At 35.5% G+C, this 24,974-nt stretch overlaps 1 protein-coding gene across 2 annotated transcripts in view; it reads right to left on the bottom strand.

Annotated features, from left to right (window-relative positions):
* PDE8B (phosphodiesterase 8B) overlaps nucleotides 1-23,449 on the bottom strand; it is a 2,824,882-nt gene extending 2,801,433 nt beyond the window's left edge. Inside the window, exon 1 of one of the 2 annotated variants that reach the window (XM_044063695.1) lies at nucleotides 23,258-23,449. In XM_044063695.1, the coding sequence (XP_043919630.1) occupies nucleotides 23,258-23,308 (51 nt within the window). In that variant the 5' untranslated portion in view covers nucleotides 23,309-23,449. The remainder of the gene's footprint in view (nucleotides 1-23,257) is intronic. The other variant, XM_044063696.1, reaches the window with a different exon arrangement.
* Nucleotides 23,450-24,974: the final 1,525 nt, after the last annotated feature.

Here is a 24,974-nt window from a genome sequence, read left to right as displayed (position 1 = left end):
ACTTACATTAATCCTGAAAACAGTGCTGACATCTAGGAACAAAATCTAAGCTATAAACCAATTTATTCTTCCTTTCCTAGCTTACAGTTTTGGAGTGACTGACTGGCCCAAAAACGTGTTGGATAGATTAGATAGGAAAACAAGAAGGATGCTTTATGCTCACCAAATGATTTATAAAGATCAGCACATACCAAGATTATATATTCCCCGTTCTGAAGGTGGGATGGGCCTCCTTGAAATTGATTATATGTATAGATCTGCAATCATGGGACTTCAGACATACATGCTGACCTCACAAGACACAAATGTAGTGAAAGTTTTGAAACATGAGGAGAATAAATCTAAAATGACTTCTCTGCTTAATCTAGCAGAAGCATATCAGTGTCAAGCAGGAATGGAAATCAAATCAGAAGTAGATAAAAATCAGGCAGCAACTGAATGTGCCAAAAAAACAAAAGAAAGAATATAAGGTGAAGGACCAGATGAGAAGGCAAAAAATGTAGAAAATCCATAAATATAGTTGCAAGTATAGAAAACTTCTGGAAGAACATCATGTTGATCAAGGACAAACGCAGGAATGATTAAGGAGAGGCAAATTCAAATCAAGAGATGAAAGGTTAATACTGGTGGCCCAAGATAATGAGCTATGTACATGCTGGTTTAGAAAGTCCATTGAACATGTGGGAGAAACAGACAAATTTAGGTTTTGTAAAACCGAATTGGAAACAGTCACACACCTCATTACTGGTTGTGACATACTAATGGCAGAAGGACTGTATACTGAAAGGCATAATAATGTGGCAAGACTATTGCACTGGGAATTGTGCAAACATTATGGTATTGAAGTGGCTGAAAAACACTGGAAACATGAGCCACAAAGCATCATAGAAAATGATGAAGTTTATATCACATGGGATCACCCATTACCAACAGTTCAAAAGATAAATGCTAGAAAACCGAATATAGTGGTCCATAAAAAGAAGGCAAAAGTAGCATTGATCATTGAAATCACCACACCCAGGGGCTACAGTGCTTTATGTACAAAGATACACAAAACCATAAAATATCACGATCTGCATACAGATTAAAAAAAGACAGAACACAAGTTTTCTATGGAGCTCCTCACTTTATTGAAGATACAGTAAAACCATGTGACCACTTCTGTCTTAATCAGTTCTATAAACTCTGCTCTTTCCATCAATAAGTAAAGGAAGAAACAAAGTGTCACTGTTCCATGGAACTATTCGAGTGTCTGTAATATTACAAGAATAAAATCATAATTCAAACAAGCATGGTATCAGACAATATAATAAACTGTAAAATATATAACATCATGCTTTCAGTGATGACAAAACAATTGTTTTGATTATGGTAGCTTTGTCGCCTCACAATAAGACATTGTTCTGTTCGATTCTCAGCTAGAGCGTCTTCTGTGTGGAGACATGCATGAATGGGCGTACCTTCGTTGAAGGTTGTGCATCAGAGCTGGCAAATCAGCACGTAAAAATCTACTGCCAATCATTAGTGGACCGGAGTTCCACTGTGGCGACCCCTAACCAGGAAAAAGTCGAAAGACACAACAACATTGGAAAAAATAACAATGTATTTATATTAACATTTGCAAATTAGCACCTCCTGCTGAAAAAAAGCAAGTGAGGGCAGTGTTTTCTTTCTAAAATTATGGTAGAGTTTGCCAGTTACTCTGCACTTTACATGAATGTCAGTAAAACCAAGAAATTCCCATTTAACATCAAACTTCACACCTTATCAAGGACAGAGACAATTTTCTTTTTCAAAAACATTTTTATTTTGTTTTCATTATAAACATACACAAATATACATATGACATATATAATAAAACAATAACAAAACTATTTACAATATTTACACTCATCCATGTTAAACAATTATTTTATCCATGTGACGTTATCAGTATTTGTTCAATATATTTTCCAGTTTTGCCATGCTATTTGTTATGAGTAATGTTGTGAGTTCTATGACAGATGGTTTGCAATTCTTTTTTAGAAACAACTTTTCCTAGATTAATAAACTCTTTAAACATCAAATCTTGTTTACTTTTCCAGTTCAAAGTAATAACTTTTCTGGCAATTGCAAGAATTGACCAGAGTAACTGAATCTGAGATTTAGGTATTGTATTAAGTATAGGAACATTGAATAGTATTAGTGAATTAGAAATTTGACAGTTATCAGACCATAAAGCATTTATAAAATATCTAAAGCCTTTCCAGTACTGAACAACAGTTCTACATTCAATGAACATGTGGACCCAGTTGGCCTCCTGTAATTTATCACATTTCCAACAATTACTTTCACTGTTTTTAAATATAAAATTTATTTTATGTGCAGTATAGAAACTCCTATTTATAAATTTCCATGTATACAATCTCCAATATAATGAAGAAGAGGTGCCATATATAGATTTCATTAACAATTATTTGAATTCATCAGATATTTGTTCTCCATTAATCTCTGCATAGCAGTTCCAAAAATCTGACTCAAACTTCAGAGTGTCTTCTTTTAGTATCTTATATATAGGTGAAATGCTTAATTTCTGTTCACCTGTGTTTTCAAGACACCTAATACAAAGCTGAATCAAACTTGGCATAGATTCAGTCTCAATGTTGATCAATACTCTCATTTTATCAATAAACTGTAGTAATGACTGTATAATCAGCCAACTATCTTGACAATTGTTAAATCTACATAAAAGAGAATTTAATAGTTTAATACTCTTATTATCAGAAAACTGATTCCAGAATATCAAATTATTTTCTTTTAGTTTCTGCATCGCATTAATGTTAAAAGAATCTAGGCAATCAGGAGTGTATGCTATGGGAAATATAAGAAATAAGAATTGTTTGAAGCTGTAATTACTATCTATTATGTTTTTAAAATTATAAAATAGTTGATTAATGCCATAAGAAAAATGATCAAACTTCTTATTAAATAAACAGAATTTGCGTAAATGCCAATGAACTCTGCTTATTCCATACAGCTCCTTAAACTGACATTTTATAATTCTGAAATCAGTTATATGAATATCATGTATTTTTTTTCCAGCCAAATATATATATAGGTGTGATTAAATGTAATATTACATTAATTATAACTGATTTAGAATAAAGATCAATGTTAGAGAATGCTATCCTATTAATGTTCCAAGTTCTAATGTGCCATTTATAAGCTATTCTAGGTTTCGTGGGAAATCATAAAAATTTAATTAACATGGAATCTAATTTTTTAAATACGCTTTTAGAGGGGTAGTATTAATGATTGTATATAAAATAAAATTTTAGGTAAAATTATCATTTTAATTAAAGAGAGCCTGTCCTCCATTGTAAAGAACATTTTATTCCATCTTTTGATTAGTTCACTAATTTAGTTTAATAGACAAGCTCCATGAGCTTTTTATACTAACACCCAACTATTCTAATAAATCCTTCTCCCAATTAAATAGACTATTTTCTCTTAAATTTTACTGAATTTTTTATGAATTAGTAGTGTTTTGGATTTACTATGCTTAAATTTAAGCCCTGAATTTTTTCAGACTTGTCTAAGGTACTCATAACATCATGCAAAGAACCATAAATATCACCCAAAGTTAAGAGCATGTCATCAGGAAACAGTTGGATCTTAGGACAATAGTCCTTATTAACTTGAAAGTCTTCTATATTTTGCTTATTTCTAATATATGTGGCAAAAAAAGTCCACTGAAAGAGCAAAAAATAATGGTGACAAAGGACAACCCTGTCTAGTTTCCTTGAGGATTTTTAGTGGTGAGGATAGACATGATCTGATTTTCACATATGCTTGTGCCTCACTATAAATTTTCATTCATAAGTTGACAAAATCTGAGGAAAACTCAAAACCAGTCAGAATTTTTGTAAACATAACCAACTAATAGAATCAAAAACATTCTATTTCTAGACTGATGATAGTTGGTTGTTTTTTGTATTTACCCACTATGTCTAGTAGTGATAGTAATTTAATAATGCTATCTTCCGCTTTTCTATGAAGAATGAACCCTGTCTGATCATTATGTATTAGATTAGGTAATATATTCTTTATTCTGTTTCCTAATATTGTCATGAAAAATTTATAATCAGTGTCCAGTAATGACATTTGCCTATATGAATCACAATATTTGGGGTCTTTACCTTGCTTTATTATAGGGGAGAGAACTGAGTATTTCCACAATGGGGGTGTTATTAATTTTTGCTTAACTATAGTAAAGGTACTCACCAGTTTCTTTATTATATATTTAGGAAAAATCTTATATAGTTCAGGAATTATTCCATCCAATCCTGGGGCTTTATTATCTTTTACATTTTTTATTTGCTCTTTCACTTCTGTTAGTATAATTTGTTTATTTAATATAACATTTTGTTGCATTGACACCTTTGTAGTTATATTTTTTTGAATAGATGTACTTACTACATTATCTGTTTCCAAAAGTGAGGTGTTATTGTTTATATCTTTATAGTAGCTCCTAAACGCTTCTAATATGACATTTAAGTTAGATGTGCTTTAAACTGAGCCATTGCATTTATACTTAATCTCATTAATATGATTTTGACTGTTTATTTTCTTGGATCTTACTGCTATTTTATGTAGTTATTTGGGGTTTACAGAATAAGATTGTAGTTTCAATTTTTCTAGGTTCATGCTTACTTTATGATTTAGAACTTCTGTATTTTTGATTTAACTTATTAATTTCATTATGTGCTACTTTGTCATTTGGTTTTACATCCATTTTTATCTAATCTATGGTTTTTTGTAAGTCTAAAAGTTCTTTGTCCCATTCTCTCCTTTTTTTAAGGTACCAAGTTTTTATTCTACCACAAATATAAACCTTAAAGGTGTCCCATAGTACAGTATTTGTTACTTCACCATTACCATTTAGTTCCATAAACATGTCTATTTCTTTCAAACTCCATTCCCTGAAATATTTTATCTTAGTTATATAAGCTGGAATTCTTTGTAGAAATCTTAAATCATCCGTATGCATACTTAATGTAAAATGTATCGTATTATGGTCTGAAAGCGGATAAGTCATAGATACATCACTTATTTTAGAGTATATGTTGTTTGATACAAAGATCTTATCAATATTTGTTTGTGTACCAAACCGATATGAATAGTGAGTATAAAATAATGAATAATGTTCTCTTAGACCATGTATGTCTCTAAGGTTCATCTGGTTTGTAAAGTCATTTAACTTGTTGGCTTGAGATGTTAGTTTTATTTTACCAGTTTTAGAAGAATCATTGCCTGATAGTAGGCAGTTAAAATCACCTGTTGCTATAATTTCCCCTTTTGCATTTAAAGTAATCAAATCAAAATATTTGTCAACATATTTAGTACTTAGTCCTGGTATCCAGTATGTATTTATCAGTGTATAACACTTCCTATTGATTTCCAAAACAACCATGCTTAGCATCCCATCTTTGTCTGAAAATGTATCTATAATTTTAGGCATACTATAAGAATTTTTCCATAGACAAAGAGTTCTCCTTCTCTTAGCCTTAAAGCAAGAATCAGCTAAAATAGTATATCCATTAAATGAGAATGTTTGTAAATGTCTTTTTAATAGATAAGTTTCTTGTAAAAAGATAATCTGGGCTTTATGCATTTTAATATATTTGAGCAAACCAGCTCTTTTGATATTATTATTCAAACCATTAATATTTTAATGATAAACATTTATAAGCCACTGACTATGGTGTGTACATTGTTACTCACTGTAAGACCTTTCTTCTGTATTGACTTTAAATTACTGAAAACGTACTTATCATGGATGCATAACGTATATTAACTATTACTTTTAAAAATCCAAAACTATTTACAAACACAAACATGAAACATAAAGTTCCACCACCTGTCCAACATCAAGAGGCACAAATTATCCATCTCTGCTTAGGCTATAGTATAAAAACAACAGTGTAAAGCATTATGAAAGCAACTACAGAAGTCCAAATCTATGAAATATACATTAGAATGAGAGTGTCATTTATAACTGTAGCTATGTTAATATGTAATTTAGTATAATAACACCTCTAACAAGTAAATACATCAGAAATATAACCAGATCAAGTATGTATAAACATTAGATGATAAAAGATAAGATTATCAATCTCCCTAAGACTTTTCAAGACATACCAAATGACTTAATCTTTTTTAGTCATCTAACATTTTCCTTGTACTGACCTCTTATATATATATATATATATATATATATATATATATATATATATATGTATAACACTTATTTCAACATAACTGTTATATTTCTACAATTATATACGTATTACTCATATCCCAGTTGACATCTTACAGCAAGAAGGAGAGAGGAAAAAACTCATAACCCTCTATTTAGTTGCTAATGGTTAGAGCATTCAGATTACTTCTGATATTAATATACATACTGAATTTTCTAATGCAGCTCCTAGTTCACTCAATGTCATTTAGTTACTAACAGCGTCGTTGATTCTGCAGAATCTATGTATCTATAACAGAACATAAGTATTTTCAAGGGAGTCAAACACTTTCATCAGAACTAATTATTTACCATTTAAAGTATCTAAGTGTAGAATAACAGATTTTAAAGAAAAAAGATTATTAAATACAACCATTTAACAAAAACATACTGCTATTTGCTGCTAGTAACTGTCAGTATGAAATGATAAATCACTGAAGCCGAGGTCCGATTATAATAACCAAATTCACTTTTTAGTTATAGAATTAGCATTAAAACATTACTTAAATACCTTTATATGAAGAATAAATGCTTCAGAGTTTGTTAAAACAGTTCCATTTCTTCTCTGTTTTGAAATTCCAGCTTATTTCCACGTTTTGCGGCTATACGCAAGTTCAAAGTTCAAATTATGTCATCACTGCTGTTTCCTCGACCTGCAGCTTCATAAACTTGTTAAAAAATATCCAGATATGCTTGTGCACAACAGGTCTTGTCTCTAGTGAAGGAAAATAACATTTGCGGTGGGAAATTCAAATCTCGAAGCTTTTAAAGTTTACTGAAAGCAAAAAAGAAGTTCAAGCAGCCTTGTTAGTGCATGCTATGAATCTCCACAATGGGAACAGTCACACAGACCACCAATATCTTTACAAAACATCAGTATCATGGAACAACCCCTTCATATCAATACATCTATTTAAAAGCAACAAAAGCTACCCCAAATCCATAACCATACTAAAAAACTTGAACTATCCACCCATCATTTAACCAGAGCAGAGAGAGGAGAAGAAAGAAAAAAAAAGGTACCTAGTTATAGGTTTATATAACTTATATCTATCTACATATAAAACATTATTAATACATCAGAACAGTCAAATATTTTGATACACTGTATTGTTGTTCCACATGTATCTAAACAAAGTGTCTGAAACACATAGTTAGAAACATTAATCACAAACACATTATTACTCCACCATTGACCCACTAGTAAGATTTCACTTTAGTATTAATTCAAATTATACTACTGCAGTAGAATTAGAAGATACATAACATTTGTAGTTATTTAAAAAGGAAAGGTATGCAAAGTACTTGTAGTGGAGAAAAGAGAGAAAAAGAACACTAATTTAGAAGAATAGAAAGAAAAAAGAGAGAAAATGTTATTTAAATACTCTGTATTATATAAAATTAAAAGATGTAAGAATAGAAAGAAAAAGAGAGAGTTAATTATAAAGATGCTTCACATTACCTTACAGAATAGAGATTTCGAGAATCTAATATACTATGAATTTTGAAACAAAGCATTCATAATTAGAGAAGATTTACTTATTTGTCTTTTAGTTTCTCTCTTTTATTTGCTCCTTCCTTCACAGACCATCCATTCTTTGCTGCCTGTCTCTTCAAGCTTTGGGATGACCCTTCCATTTCTTCTATGTCCGATAGTATTTTCTATTTTGGATAATTCTACTGCTTCTTATAGGGAAATGAAGATCTTCACTCCTTCTGGCAAGGTAATTTTTATTCTTGCAGGGAAAGGAATCCGAGCTTTAATATTGGCTCTTTTCAAGGACTTAATTAGAGGAACACACACCTTTCTTCTGGATATGACTGTAGAGGTGTAGTCATTGTCAAAACGAATAACTTTTTCACCCATCTTGATAGGGGAATTTGTCCAAGCTGATTTCAAAACTAAGTCCTTGTCTTGTGAGGAAAGAAATCTAACTATTATAGACCTGGGGTTAGATGAACTCAGAGATGATGCTAGTTTTGCCAAGGACTGATAAGCCCTCTCGATTCCAAAAGAAAGGGATTCAGACATGTTTAACGCTGATGAAAACCAGTTATTGAGGAACTGAATCATGTTAGCACCCTCTTCTTTCTCAGGAATTCCATATATTCTTATGTTATTCCTCCTTGATGTACTGTCAAGGTCTTCCAGTTTCTCAATCAGGCTGGTGTTTTGTTTCAGAAGAAATTCATTGTGATGTTCATTTTCTGTTACTCCAGTATCTAAGTCAATTACTGTTTCCTCTATGGAAAGAATCTGCTCAGACTGCATTTTTACTATTTCATTTAGAAGATCCAGTTGTTTACTGCATTCTTGTTTAACCAGTTGTTTACTGCATTCTTGTTTAATAATATCCATTTTGTTTTCAAATGTATCCATTTTTAGTAACAGCTCTTGGATGTTTGTTATTAAAGTTGTAGTTACTTCTTCATTGCACTCTCCTGGTGTAGATTCTTCAAGTTGCTCATGTTGAAATCTCCAGTAGAAAACTTCTTGACAGGAATTATTAAAACATTTTCTTGACTTTGTAGTATTTTTGGAAAATAATAAAGAGTCTAAGTTAAACTATCTTTTAGTATACATTTAGTTAGTTTTTTCCAAAAATTAAAGTAAATTTCCTGTCAGGATATTAAAATCTAAGCAGAGCTATGGATTTCTGCTGCTATCAGACTGGCATCCTGGCCATGCCCCCCCCCCAAGGACAGAAACAATTTTCCACTCCCGTATATAACATAGACATCTAAATCCTTGGGGATTATTCTGTGTCACTTACAATAAATGCTAAATTTAAGTTACAAGTCCACATGGGAATTACTGATACACATTTGGAAGAGTCTCTATCTCTCTTGGTTAATACAAACAAATCACTTACAATGATATTTTGCTTGTCAATTATCTACATATCCAGTCATTTGCTCACTTTCCCTTCCTCAATCTGGGCCAAGAGGATGCAATACTGTATATACTTTACCTGGGGTTGGAAGATAAGGAAATTGTAACAAAAATGTTGTTTACTCCACTTAAGCAGGGAGAGGATGGATTATTTGACCTAGGCTTATTTAGGAGTTTATGATGCATCACATGTTTAACTGCGGTGGTGGTGCTGCGGTAGCATTGTTGCCTCCCAGTACGACGTTGTCCTGTTCGACTCTCAGCTAGAGCATCTTCTGTGTGGAGACATGCGTGAATGGGCGTACCTTCATTGAAGGTTGTGCATCAGAGCTGGCAACTCGGCACGTAAAATCTACTGCCAATCATTAGCGGTCCAGAGTTCCGCTGTGGCGACCCCTAACCAGGAAAAGCCGAAAGACACAAAATGATGCATCAGATGTTTAAAATTCTATAACATCTTCCCAGATATCTTAATTAATATCATATTTCATCAGAAGCTGTACTGTATGATGGAATTACAATTTATTGTGCAAAACAGGAAGCTTGCATTTTTTAAGTTTGATTTTCTGTCATCAAGCCATGCTATCATAATAACCACAAACCCAAAATAATATCACATAGAGTAAAAGCTTGTATGCAAAAGCAATGTATTCTGGATAAACAAAATTAAGATCTGTCTTCAGTTGTGATAACGTGTTTACATTGTGGTTTCATTATTACAAAATCCCATACATTCACTATCAAATGTATTCAATTTACTTGCAATATCTGACAATGTAGTTACAGGAGCTATGGATATAATAGCCTCTGTATTAGAACAGATTCTGTGCTGTCTGGGTACAGCAGGTATATGCACTTTCTATAGCCATTAGAATGTACAATGCTCCAGAGTTCTTTTTCAACTGTTTTCTGTAAAGTGTGTTTATGACTTGTTTTCCGCGGTGAGGAAAGCTGTATATGACAATAATATGTCCGTTACATGTTGACATTTAATCAGAAGTAAAATTCATATAAACATATGCATAGAGGCACTACTTTTCTGTCAGTGAATACTTGCAACATGAACCAAATCCCAGTGATGACAAGGAGAATATGACAAACCAAATTCAGTGGTGAGACACACATAAGTCAGTAAGGGTAAAACAGAGCACATGTGTAAGGAAGTTAGCTTAAAGGACTAAAGCTCTGGGCTGTTAATGAGTTGCTGCCTGACCCCGGGGTACATAGTTTAATTTCTTCTGCATTTATTTGACTATTGTGTAACTCTGAGCAAGTCAATTAACCAGATAGTTCTCTCAAGTACCTCCTGAATGAGTTAAAGTGGGAAAACAAACACATAAAATCAAAAAGGCACAGTATAATCAAATATAAATCTCTAAAACATTTATAAAGAACTGTCAGAGGGTGATTTGAGATATATTTTATTGTATATAGCTGTTAAATGTAAGCTTGCAGTAGCATTTCAGTGTGTGACACTCTGCAACAATGCATCACATTCATTCTCTGTAAAGGATGTACAGATGTATTCTGTTAGGGCTGGGATTGGAATTTCTGCTTGCAATGTGACTATAGTGCAGTGTTAATATATATGAACTAAACATCATACAAAAATTCTTTATAAAAGTGACAATTTATGTCACTGGAATGATGTCACTACTAAAATACCTCTATTGATAACGATAAAAGAGCTCTGACAAATTCATTCCTGAGCTGTGGGCAAGTCTTTTATTATCATCTGGCAACCTTAGATGTTATGTACACATGTATCTTAGTATGACTCCTAGAAAAGGTTACTAATGAATATAAAACTGCGCTTTACTTACGTAGCAGCTGCTGTCTTGCATACATACCTCTCATCCTCTCAGTGCAAGAAATCTGGACAAAGCCAGAAGAAATAGGGAGACAAAACACCCAAAAATAGATTTTAAATATTGCTCCCATAAACTTAGAAAGTTGTTAGAACAAAATGGTTTGTATTATTATGTATTTTCTGAAGGATATGAAGTCAGAAACTCAAATGTCTGTCATTATTTATTGTTATTTAGTGACTTCAATCCTGAATGATTTGCCAGAAAAACAGAGATTTTTATGAGGAACAGACCAAAGATAAGGGGCAAAAATCTGGACATTATGTGAAAACGTGGACCGCTGAGAGGTATGTTTGCATATGTATTTCAGCATGACAGTCTGCAAAGCTGCATTATATTCAGCAAATCTAAAGGATGGAGTATATAACTTATGTTCAGTATAAGTAATCCAATGCAATCAAGAAAGCATCTGTATTGATCTGAAATTCTGTCAGAAGTAAAGATCACGTACATTCCACTATGTATGCCAAAATCAAAGCTCATGATTCAGAAAGGAAAAATGGCCAGTCAGTTTCAATACTGGGGAAGTGTGAGACCTTGAGCATGGAAGGGAAGTCTTAAATGAAGTGTGCACCTGAGTGTTCAAATAAAACAAAATTTTTCTAAGAATTATGAAAGGGTGTCTGAAACATTCCATCCAGTATGTAGACAGCAAATGCCAGCTTGTGCAGACACTCCAGTGAAAAGTGTACAAAGTCCCATTGTATTTGCTTTATATAACTGGTGACAAATAACTCTTGCTCTGGTTGAATGTAGTACACGTTCAAAATATATCTGTATTAAATCAGTGTAACTGCAAAAGTAAGAATTAAAATGTAGATCTCCATAACATCAGCACTTGTCAGTGGAAACTTGTCAATTCTAAAACCTTTGGCAAGAGAAATGACCTGGTCAACATGTGTTTGCTAATTCCTTATAGGTGGAGTATATGCCCAAGTCTCTCAGTATACTGCCCTAACATTTTTATTAAGAAATATCAATAGGCATTTGAAATGTTGTCTCTGATATGAAAGAATCAAATGCAGGATTATTCAGGAATTCTGTTCAGGGTGAAGGATGCAATACTTCAAGAATGTATCTGAAGTGACCTGTCACCTGTCATTATAGCAGAAGTAAAAAAAATCCTATAAATCTCTCTTTAAAATTAAATTTCTCCCAGCATAGTTACATTACCACACCCAATCTACAAACACGTAAAATAACTGATATAACATGAAGATGTTGGCGTTTCCATGTCATTAAATCTGAAATCCAGAAATCTGAACAAAGCCAGCCTACAGTGCGGGAGGTCATGAAATATCTTCCTAAGAATTCTGGCAGAAAGTTTCTAATTGTCTATATTGTCATTATGATGCAGAGGTTTTTTTGCCTTTTGGTTGATAAAAAACAAATAACAATGGATCTGCTGACACACAAGATGATCAACAAAAGATGAAAAGGAGGATCTTTCTTGGTCAACCAATACCAGTCACATAGTAAAGAAGGCCTATCAACACCTGCACTTCCTGAGGAGACTAAGGAAAGCAAGCTTACCTCCCTCTGTCCTCTCCACCTTCTACAGGGGTACCACAGAAAGTATCCTAATGTACAACTTTACAGTGTGGTACAGAAGCTGTTCATCTGCAAATCAAAAAGTCCTACAAAAGATAGAGTTGCAGAGAAAATAATGGGGTCCAAACTTCTAGAGATAAAGGATCTATACATGACATGTTGTTATGACAGAGCAACAAAAATAATAAGTGATCCTACACACCCTACTTTTGAGCTGTTTACATGCCTGTCATCTGACAGAAGATACCGCAACATATGCTGTGAAATGACCAGGTTCAAGAACAGTTTCTTCCTCCAGCAATTAGACTATTGAACTCTGGTAGTAATCTCAGGGATGTGAGACCCTGACATGTCTTGTGATAACCAAACAATAGTGCAATAACAATAAGACATCACAACCAACTTCTCAGTTTACAAGAAAATTATGTGCAATACAAACTGCTAGATATTCTCATACTATAGAGAACATGAGAATTGCAGTGTGTACTAAGTACAGGTGCAACAAGGAGCCAATCAGCTGCTATAGTGGTGTATAGAATAATTGTGGTGATAAGTAATAATATAACTGTCTATATAATGTCTAAGAGAAAAGTAAATGTTAGGTATGATACACATGTAATTGTATGTATGTGGGTCTACTTAAATTCATATTGCCGAGACCATATGATCAATATTTGAAATGTCGACCATACAAGTAAATCCATTAAAAACAAAAACAAATTTACCTTAACGCTGCTAGCAGGGGGGCTTCCCTGCACCTCGTGGGGGGCTTTGCCTCCCCCCCGGAACTTAAATATACCAACTCCGAGGTCGCACTACAGTGTGGAAGTGGAAATCTTTCCATTCTGCACTGTAAAGAGATGCCGGTTCCCCATGGTCAACATTTCAAATGTCGATCATATGGTCTCGGCCATATCAATGTCGACATTTTGAAATGTCGACCATTCAAAGGGGACCCATGTATGTATATGTCTCTCTTCTAAGCATTTGTAATTGTATGTATGTATTATGTATTTGTCTTCTCAATTCAAGCACGATGCACATAATTTCGTTTAGACTTCACTTGTGATGTCTAAATGACAATAAAGTGTACTTTGACCTTGACTTTGACAATCAAATACTAATAAATGCAGCCGGTAGGCTTTCATTGTCATTATGACGCTCATATGTGTACCATTTGTTTCACAATAAATAAATAAACTTTACATGGCCTGCTTGAAACACTGTCTAAGAAAAAAATTACATATGTTATCATTTGCAGATAGGTTCAATTAAGGCCAGAATGAGCTACAACCTGAAATCTGCTATATTTCCAAAACAGTCTTGTTTAACTTAATAGTGCAGCTCTCATTTCTTTCACTGTAGTAAATGCAAAAGCTATAAAAATATAATTACATCAAAAGACAATGTCCCTTTTACATGCAAGCTGTCATTGTGCCACTGCTTTTGAAGGCAAAACATTGTATAATACATTTTCTCAGGGATCTACACATCAGTGTAAATGGCAGAAAACTTTATAACAATATGTCAAACCATTTTGGAGCCAGTGACCTTTGAAAAAAAGGAAGTAAAAGCATCTCCAAACAGTAAGTATTTTGGGTAAACACAACAGAAAATAGACAGTTGTAAAGGGGTTAAATTAGCACTCTCTCTCATCTGGCCATCATAGAAAAAGTGACAGATGCACAATTCTTTAATCAAAATTTATCACACAAATTTTCTTACTGATTTTTAATATTTTCACCACATTTCCTACGGATTTTATCTCATTTTGGTTCACAGTTTCATAGGTTCATAGGTGTGCAGTGGGCTAACGACCACTAGGACCACTTTATCTCTCTTAAACAGTTCTGGTATTCTGGATAAGTCTAAGGAGGGGCTGGGATATAAAACATTTACAAGTAGGGCAATGGGAGAGGAAGCATTTACAGGCTGCCTATATCCATTAGAGACATACGTGCCAAACCAGGGATGAATTTCCTGTTCCCCATCCAATTGTCCAAGTTACACTTGATTTGGGTTAGGGAGGAACTCTGCTTCATGTAGATGAAGAATCAGTTCCAGAGAAGGGGACTCTCTAGGATATATACCTGTCTCTCCAGCAGGTCCTATTAATATCACAAGCAAGGTTCAAGTTTTAAGAATATGTATTTCTGGTGCTGTTTGTTTTGTGGATATGGAAGAGGTCCTTCAGCATGCTGGGGTTTGACACTACCTTCTATGCACAGATCTCCCTCAACAGCCTATAGGAGACAGAATACAGGGATATGGCATTGAGACAGTCTGCAGAGGACATGTAACTTATGCCCTGTATTATTTTACTGAGGAACCTCTGTGGACATTCCAAGTGTTGGATGTGCCTGGTTAGGTACTTACCAAGCATACCTCTCAACCTCTTAGAGCAAGAAATCTGGACAAAGCCATATACAATGGGAAAGGCCCATAAATAGGGACATTTTTTTTTAAATATTGCTCTTACAAACTTAAAAAGTTGAAATAATAACATGTTTTGCATTATAATGAGTTTTATAAGGGATATGAAGCCTAAAACTCAAATTCCTGTCATTATTTTCTGACTTCAGTCCTCAATGATTTGTCAGCAATTTGCCAGAAAACCACAAGTTTTGGAGAAACAGGCCAAAAATATGAGGCACAAAATCTGGACATTCTGTGAAAATTGGGACAATTGAGAGGTATGCTACCAAAGGGGGCACTGTACTCAATGATATGTCTGAGGAATGTTGAATACAGTGGTACAATCTGACAGCTGGTCATCTGAGTTGCTCCTTTTTTATTGCCCCTTGCTCATAATTTCCTGCTGCACATCAGTCCTAGATTGCCATCATTTCTTCTCTCCAGAAATTTTCATTCAAAATCCAAAAGGTGAGCAAGACCCTTCCTCTACAGTATCCCCCAAACTTGGAAACCGCTGCCTTCCTACATCATGAAATTTGCTTTTCGTGTCCTTGTTATAAGTAAGTTGCTGAATGACAAAACAGTGACTTGCAAAAAATATTACTTTAGCGTACCATTTTCTTTCATTCACTTCTTATGTCTCAATACCATATACGTTTATCTTTTTACTAGTTTTGTTTATTCCCCCAATAAACATGCACGTCTGACCCACTCCACCACATACTGTTCCTTTCAATCCATAGAATGACATCACCACTCTCTGAATAAGCTTGATCCTGTTGTACTTTACCTTGACCTTGTTAACTCAGCTTATCTCTGTTATTAATAAACCTCGTGACTTTAAATTTTTCAAGGTGGGACAAACTCAGCTGCACTTATTTTTAGGTGTTCCTAAGATCTGTTGTTAATACTTTACCATACCTCTCAACCCCAAAACCAAAGAAATCCAGACAAAGCCAAAAATCATGGGGATGATAAAGACCCAAAATCAGGGACACATTTTAAATATTGTTCTTATAAACCTAGATGCTAAAATAATAGGTTTTGTATTAGCATACATTTTCTGATGGATATAAAGTCTGAAACTCAAATGTATGTCATTATTTAGTTACTTCAGTCCTCAGTGATTTCTCCACACATTTGATGAAGGACTGCCCAAAAATATGTGGCACAAATCTGGATATTCTGTGAAAATCTGAACAGGTGAGAGGTGTGTATTTGTCTCCAAATGCTTAGGCTACTAATTCTACTAATTTTGACAGGTAATGCAGCCTGTAGTTTGATTAGTCCTGGTGGCCTACGGATTTGAACTATTGACACATGGGAGTTAAAATTTTTATTATAGATTCCTGTCTTTAGAAGTTTAGTTGATTTATAGGGCTATAGCTTTAAGCTTTAAAAACTAAAACAAAACAAAATGTTCAAACAGAACAATCAGAACTAGTGTGTGTATTTAACAATGTGCTTGTTTGTTCCCTTTTCAGGTAAAGAGTTACCATATGTCCATATTTTTTCAGGGCATTTCTATTTGGGCAGTGGTCTCCTATGGAAAAAACACATGAAAATGATACATATGCTCCCATTTACAATGAGAAATAGTTTCCAATTTTCATCTAATTATTGCAGAAAGCAATGATTATGTACTTGAAATGTTTCAGCATGATATGAAATAACAGAAATGACAAAAACTCCACAGCAAGAGAAAGTTACTTTGGGGATAAAGTACCCAAATTCCTTTGCTTTCATTATGAATATAGATGATGTGTCTTGCAAACTCTAATGTTTTTGTTAAAAAATGTTCCATAAGGTATGAACCATAAAGCAACACATTACTTAACAGAGATTCGAGTGTAGTTCCCAAAACCAATAATAAAGACTTTCTGTAACTACTCTTAGGCTGACTTGACTGCTTGGTAATTAGAAGTCTAGCGCATCTGAAGTCTCCACTTTACATCAGGTAACTTTACCTCGCTACTTGACAGGGTATCATCAACTTAACAATAGGTTTTTGCTCAATAACAAAAATGCAGCTGAGAGAAACTGTTTACTTTAAGCCTGTCTACATTAAACAAATAGGTGGATATGCTGGTAGCAGAGCTCTGCCCCTGGTTTCTCACAATTTCTCTGACTTCACCTTATATCTTTGACGTGTCCCTCCTTGTCCTGCTTATTTTGGGCCTTTATCTCTCAGTTCTTGTGCTGGCATTTGACACAGAGGGTTAACGATCTGGGTACTGGATTTGATTCTGTCATCCCTTATCCACCTGTGTGACCTTGAGCAAATCATTAAACTAGACCGTGCTTTGAGAAACTAGAAATTTGGACTAGGCACCTCAATGATCTCCTGGACTGCAATCCTAGAAACTACCGATTAACTAAGAGGTTGAAAAGGTGTCAGACACAGTGATTAAGAGATGGGTCTAGCAGCTGGTAAAGAGGATTAAGAAGCTGGTTATTGTGATCAAGGGTTTGATTCCCTCAGTCTCCATTTGCCTAACTGTATGACTCTGAGCAAGTTACTTAACCAGAGAGCCATCCCGAGTTGAGTCTGAAAAAAAAGTCCAAGGGGATCAGTGCTCTACCCTGGTAAATAAATAAAAGTATATCTCTGTATTTGACAATATATGTTCATTTCATCCTATATTAAAACTAAAATACTACCTACTTCACTGTGTTATTGAGTTAGGTTGAGATCAGCAACAAACCATTCCATACAAGGTTCCTGACACTACCCTGGAGAGACTGTTCAGCTTTAGTGTCTGATGTGTGTTATAAATATCCAAGGACATGTTCTTCTTTTGGCTTTTCTCATTTAGGGGTCGCCACAGCAGAACTCTGATCCGCTAATGATTGGCAGTAGATTTTTACGGTGCCGAGGTGCCAGCTCGACGCCCAACCTTCAACGAAGGCACTCCCATTTACGCATATCTTTCGAACGCCACTCGACCACGGGGAGAACATACAGACTCCACACAGGAGGCACTCCAGCCGTGAATGGGAGAACCTCTTGCTGTGAGGCGACAATGCTACTGCTGCACCACCACGGCTTCTTATACTGTTGTGATCCATCCTAATGGATACTGTAGATGTATCTGATGTGCTAGCTAGTCTAAAACCACTGCATCAGGACATGCATTCTGAACTTTTACCTTACTATAATTAAACAATCATAGAGAACAGGAGGAGAGCTTTCCTCTGCAATATGGAGGAGGAGTTCCTGGTGGGACGTAAGCAGAGATAGAAATTGTTACTTCTGAACGCTGACCATGTCATTAGTGAGTGAGAGAGTTCATCAGATTCATTCCTGTACGGCTGAAGAACAAAAAGAAATGGAGGACAAGTGATGAAGCCTAGAAAGAAAGCCGAGGGAAACAAAACTAAAGCTCCACACTTGGGACAAAAGCCTGGGCCTGGGGATCACTGGAGAAAAAAAAAGATTACAAAGGGGCAAAATTTTCAAAGGACTGAGACTACAATTAGAGAGAAAATGAAGAACAAAAAAACTTCAGCTGCAGCAGCAGAGCAGAAACTGCTCCAGACAAAAAGGATACATTCCAACTCCACAGGATTTGCCTACAGAGAAAACCGTTGAGAAACCAGTTGGTAGCTTTTTGTGGAGGGAAGAAAGAAAGAAAAAAACAGGAATCTTCATCATTTCTCATTTTCAGATGAGTGTGCGTTCATGTTGTGTTTGTGTAGTGTTACACTGAGTTAACCAAGATGACGGCAAGTAGCAACTTGTCAGAAAACTTTTGGGCTTGCTAGTGGAGAAACCACCAAACCAAGCACTAATGGAAGTATGCAGTTCACGTGAGGCTAAAATAAGTTTAGAGAACCTCCCGCCCTGCCTATTAACAATATCAAGGGTAAGACCAGAACTCAGGAGATTTGGGATGCATGGCTAGGCTTAAGGCCCTTGTGGTCATGGCCAGCCTAAACACCTATATGAACCTGAACCTATATATTAGCATTTCTCAAAAGATGACTATCCAAACTATTGTTGGGAGGTTTGCTAACCATCTAGCCACATAATGTAACATAACATTTCTCTCAAGGTTTCTGGAAGTTTTGTAATTAAGGCAGGGCAGCAATTATTGCCCTTAACACAGAAAAAACAGAATTCAAAGTGATAGGTGGGCACCTAAGAATATGACCAGCATATGGATACACTCTTTTAAGTTACCTCAGTCTACCCATAACCAGCAATGGCTTAATGCACAAAGTCTTCACTCCCCAACTTTTGTAAGATATCACTTATAGTGTACTTTAAGAGGCAGTCACCCTGTGTATAACTGTGTTGTCATACATGAAGACTGAGTAATCCATGGTTCCTAAAATTATTGTTAGCAATGTTGCTAGTTACTAAACTTTCTGACAATTACAGTTATGTTCTTTTTAAAATATAGGACTTGTCACAAAGTTAAAACAAGAGAAATTCAGAAAGGGCACTGTCACAAAGGCCAGTGTTACAGTATAATACAAAGCTTGATCTGAAATGCACGCACATATTTTAGGACTGTTCCTCATTGACGCATATTATACGGCACCATTAAGTAATGCTAAGATGGAAAGGCAACAACAACAAACTCGTTTATGTTTCTGAACTGGATAATGCACATGATGTGAGAAGAAATTAATGAATGTATTACCATAACAAACATAACATAAAAAAAATATACAGCGGAGGTAACATTGAGTGCTGTGTTTGCCAACTTCTGTAACTAGATATTTAGGGGTTCTAATCTGACAGCAGGCAACTTGCGTGTATATACATTCAAATAATATTTTAGACGGAGTTAGTATAATTGTTAAGTTGTCTACCTCACAGACACAAGATACAGGGTTTAATTCTCAACTTTAGTAAATGGGTGGGCTTAAAAAGGCCCATAAGGGCAGTTAGTCTAGTAAGAACCTATGAACAACTATGTCATATAGCCCAGACTTGCTTCAGAAAAAAATAGTTTATGGTAAGGACATATGAGGCAGAAAATGCTTAATAATAAGAGAAAAACAGTCAAAATTAGCTGCTTTAAGGAAATGTTAAAGAATACAAATGTTCCCTATAGACATTTCTTTCATTCTTCTTTATAGGTTCATAGGTTTATACTAGGCTATCTGCCCTAAGGCATTTATAAGCCTAGCCCAAATTTTTGTGGCTTACGCCACCCCATAAAAAAAAAATGCCCATTAGTTTGTTGTGCCCCCCTCAGTCCAGTGAGAGACACACAGAGATGATTCCGGGATAAACACTCTCGGTCTCATCCACAGGTTCTTCTGAACAGAGTAGAGCAGCTCTGCCTCCTCTGCCTCACATTTTATTCCACATTCCATTTTATTCCACAGCATGAGTGATAAATCTATATTAATTCCGGGTTGGACATGGCCTTGTATGTCAGGCACCGTCACCTCTGGAGCAGACGTATGCAACTCAGATGTCGGGTGAGATACATCCCGATGGGGGGCCCTCGATCATTATATGGTAGCTTGGGGTTACCTTGTTTTTCCCGGAAGGTGACTGTGTATTTTTTGGCGTTTAACCGTGTCCGATGCACTTTCCCACTGGTATTTCCAGTTGCAGTCGCCTGCAAACTTTGTCAGCCAAAGTCCTCCCATGTTGGCCTGTACTTCTGAAGTAGATGCCAAACAATAATAGGGGCCCATGGGCCGACTGGGATGATCACCAGCTTTGTGACTAGCTTGAGCATCACATAGTGCCAAGGGTTCTGTCCTCTTGTGACATATGGGTTTACATTTAAAGGTAGTATTTTTTTCAACACCACCGAGTGGGGTATTGTGTGTGTCTTTGGCAGGTCAAGGTAGGCTGTGCTGTATGCCCTCATCATTTCCCTTGCCTTGGACTGTTTTCGAAGACCAAGAAGCAGGTTCAAAAGATGCATGATCTGCCGCCAGACCAAAACTTTAGGATTATCAGTTTAAAATAGACCAGTCTTAGCACAAGAAAATAATTATATGAAACCACAGCAGTGCACACTCAGTGGTCTTTGAGATGGACTAAAAGTGAAATATTAAATGAAAATGGGGCAGAAAAACAGTGATGTTTAGAAAGGTTCAAGAAAACAGTGACAATACAAGGCACTAACAACACACACAGGGAAATTCCAAAGTACAACACGTAATCAGGCCTTTCCTTTAACATAAGGCATCAATGCAAATAAAAGCAGCTTCATGGGAGATGACAAGTTCAGCATATAAATATGCCGTTATGCACGAGTAAACTAAAATGTTTACACTATCCTGTATCATTGTGTCCCCATAGTGCAGCACTGAAAATTAAGCAAAATTGCAAGCCTTGGAAAATGTTAGAAGTACACCTGCAAAAACATTTCATAGAATGGATAGGGCCCTGTAGGAACTGCCAGCCTTTTTTGTGTGTGTGTGTGGGGGGGTATCAAACAACTGACGATTGACAGATTCACCTCAGTTGCCTTCCACAGTGACTGGTGAAACTAGAGTTTTATAGACCCTGTACAGTATGTGTTTACTGTTGTAATGTCTCAAACATCAAAGAGTGAAGTCATGGTAAAAGATTTATTCTTTACAACGCATTTACAAATGCAATTTAAACATGTACTCTCCAGTAACCAAATATTGAAAGAACAGTGTGAGATGTTTACCCAAACACTCCAAATGTCCTATCAAAAGAGAATGGGGGTGGTGCTAAAGGGTACCAGCCTGCATATACATTATATATATATATATATATATATATATATATATATATATATATATATATATACACACACACACACACACACACACACACACACACACACACACACACACACACACAGGGCTGGGCAGGGGAGTGGTTTGTCAAGGTGAGTATTAGTTCCAGAGCACTGGTAATGTTTACTGTTAGCCCTTCATCACAAAAGACTGTTTGACTTCACACATAACAATTTTCTTCCTTTGGAGGGGGCTGGTATGTCAAGGTGACCAGCAGTTCAAGCCCAAGACAGTGGTATATTGTTAGGCATTCAGCAGTAAACATTGTTTGGACCTGATTTAGTACTTTCTTTCCTTTAGTGCCCTACCACTACTACTTACGTTTAGCCTCCAAGCACGAGTATCATCGTAGCAGAGGTTCAGAAAGAGTAACATTTTTAACAACAGGAGATCTGATATGGAGAATCTTTATATACTGAACCTTGTGTAGTCAGTGATAGGGAATATCCGTACTGTTTAGTTTACTAATTTAACTAGGTATGTGCCACAAACAGGTCTGACTTTTTGTGGAACATAATAAATCTAACAGGAATCTATGGCTACATCTGAGGGCGAAGAATCATAGCACTATATTAAAATCAGAGCAGTCCGAAGATATGATATTAAATAGTGCTTAGCATGCAGTGAATAGCAATAGAAGATTTATGCATTATGTCTTGAGTTAGGGGGGTAGTCAGGCGTTTAAGGGTCTGTGGTTATTTCTCCAGCGGTACTGCTAAGTGACTGCAGTAGTTTCATTATACAACTGCTAGTAGAAAGACTCAGAACAGTGCAGTAAAATTTCGGCAGCAGCAGAAAACCATCTCTTTTAGGGCTGTAACTCAATACTGCCCATGCAAGTCGGTGTAGAGGTGTGCTGGAACTGTATCTTCACCTACTTCCTAACTATTCAGCCTGACTGCAGGATACCGAGTTCAGCCTTTAGACAGGTAGGTCCCTTGAAGTGGAATATGCAACCTTCAACGAGTTTCGATTTTAAGGGCAATAAACTTAGGGCATAAACAGTGCAGTTGCGAAGCACCTTCCACGAAGAAGGCAAGGAAATATTAACCCTTATATGCACCGGTGATCCTATATTTATTTATTTTAGAACTTTTCTAGTGTCCACCGCTCACTGAAGTACTGCCAAAGCTGCTGTGTTACATTCCCAAACATACTATCAAAAAAACACATCTAGCAGTATAAACTTTTCTCTGCTTTCTGTAATAAAAACGATACGAGTGCACATTTATAGTCTGTGGGGAAAAGTTATCTTTTCAGACGCACAGTAACCAAACATATTTTTGAACAGGCTCATAATCGCTGAAATACATTCAAGGTAATAAACTTGCGATTCAAATGATTTCCTGTGAAAAGTTGCATATTTTCTTTAAGAAGTTGCAAGCTGCATACTTTTTTTTTTTACTGTTCCTAAAATTTTCCTTACACAGCCCATCTGCTTTGGTATAACTTCATTTTGCAAATAAACATTTAATGTATAGTCCAACTGCTTTAGCCACTGCTCACCTTCTTTCCCGACCCCGACCTGTTCAATGGCACTTCCTTTCTATGGTTCATTCTATTGTCCGCTTCTGTTGCCAAAAACTTAGAAATCCACTCGGAGGAGACGATGCCAAATGCCCACAGAAGCACATTTAGTCCGAAGGAGACGACAGTTGTTTAAGTCCTTATCCATTGCCCGATAAGTTGGATCTCACCTTAGGTTCCCAGGGACAAAATTACTTAACTGTAATTTGTGTTGTCTCCCAGGTCCCAACGCCCGTCGGGTTTAAGAGGGCCACTCTCCACTGTTCAGTGTTGCAGCTACCAGTTTCAAACAGCACTTCCAGCATGGAATGTCCTTCCTCCTGTCACAACTACCCGGTTACTTTTGTGTCAGCTAGTTGTGTAACCCGAAGTAACCAATTAGTCCTCATGGTCACTGAATGTGTGGATTATGAACATAGATTAGCTTCCTCCCTTCCTTGTAAAATTGTTCATAAATCCAGTGGAGAGTTATGAAGACCTGTGCAACTCCTGAACTGTTTGACCAAAGCCACCCTCCCCAAACCTCTGTCAAGTGTCGCTGCCAGACCAGGGAATATATATTTCAGGAATAATTCTGATTGGTGTCATTTCGCACCTCGTAAAAATGTATATTTGTATTCTCCCAAAGTGCAATGGGTAATACAACTGTGTATAGCAAGGATGCAAGAAAATCATTGCCCTCTATCGATTCATCACCCTTGCTCAGATTAAGAAGTTTGAAGTATTTAATGTCAATGAATACAACGCATTTCAGGACACACCTGCAATATTATAAACGTGCGCGTTTTGTACAGCAATTACGGTACAGTTGAAGTTTTATTTGTTAATAACGTTTTGTTCATTAATAAAAGTTCTGTCGTCATTCGTCACACCAGCAATATTATAAACCGGAATGTGTATTCGAGCAAATACCAGTAAAGCTGAAGTTTATTCCTTAATAAATTTTCACTTTAGATATAAATTATTTTACATAATGCTATATATCTCAAGTGGACCTCAATTCGAGTAAAGTTTGTCGTTTGGGGCCTTAAGAAGTTCATGTTCCTGGAAGTTCCACGTTGAAAGGGGTCTGTCACACATTCAGTGTTAGCAATTTTTAACAGATATCAACGCAAAGAGAACCGAATCATATTAGTTCATTAAAATATTTATTATATATATATATATATATATATATATATATATATATATATATATATATATATAGATATATATATAGATAGATAGATATGTTCCTGTTGTCTTTTTTGTTCATATTATAAAATTTTAAATAGAGATTTTTTTTTAAAAAAAAGACATATTCCATAAGTAAGAATATCACATTTTAACCATCCTATGCGCTTCCTAGTTGTTGTTAATAAGCAATAAGAAGTGTTCTACATCCATTTGTTCCACGTTATGAGAGGCAGTGTTCCTCATATTGGAGATGGAAGGTTGAGAGCTATGCACGATAGTGCTTTGTAATGCAGTTTTATAGCCTAAACGAAATCCAGATTCGACTGAGTTTACTGAATTAGCCCATTTTTCTCAGACCTGTGACTTGTAGTGTCATTATTTTTATGTTATTTATTTTTAATCACCTAAGTGTATTATGCACAAACCTCTTTTCGTGGAATGTCATTCATATGTAATTCAATATGCTGGTAATATTATTAAATGTTTCCTAGTGATTTTGAAAAAAATTAAGTATTTCCCC

The sequence above is a fragment of the Protopterus annectens genome, chromosome 2.part2 (assembly GCF_019279795.1).
Source record: "Protopterus annectens isolate FY-2018-M chromosome 2.part2, PAN1.0, whole genome shotgun sequence".
Classification (NCBI taxonomy): Eukaryota; Metazoa; Chordata; order Ceratodontiformes; family Protopteridae; genus Protopterus; species Protopterus annectens.
The sequence above is the reverse complement of the archived record's forward strand: the minus strand, read 5'-3'. Positions and strand labels throughout refer to the sequence as shown.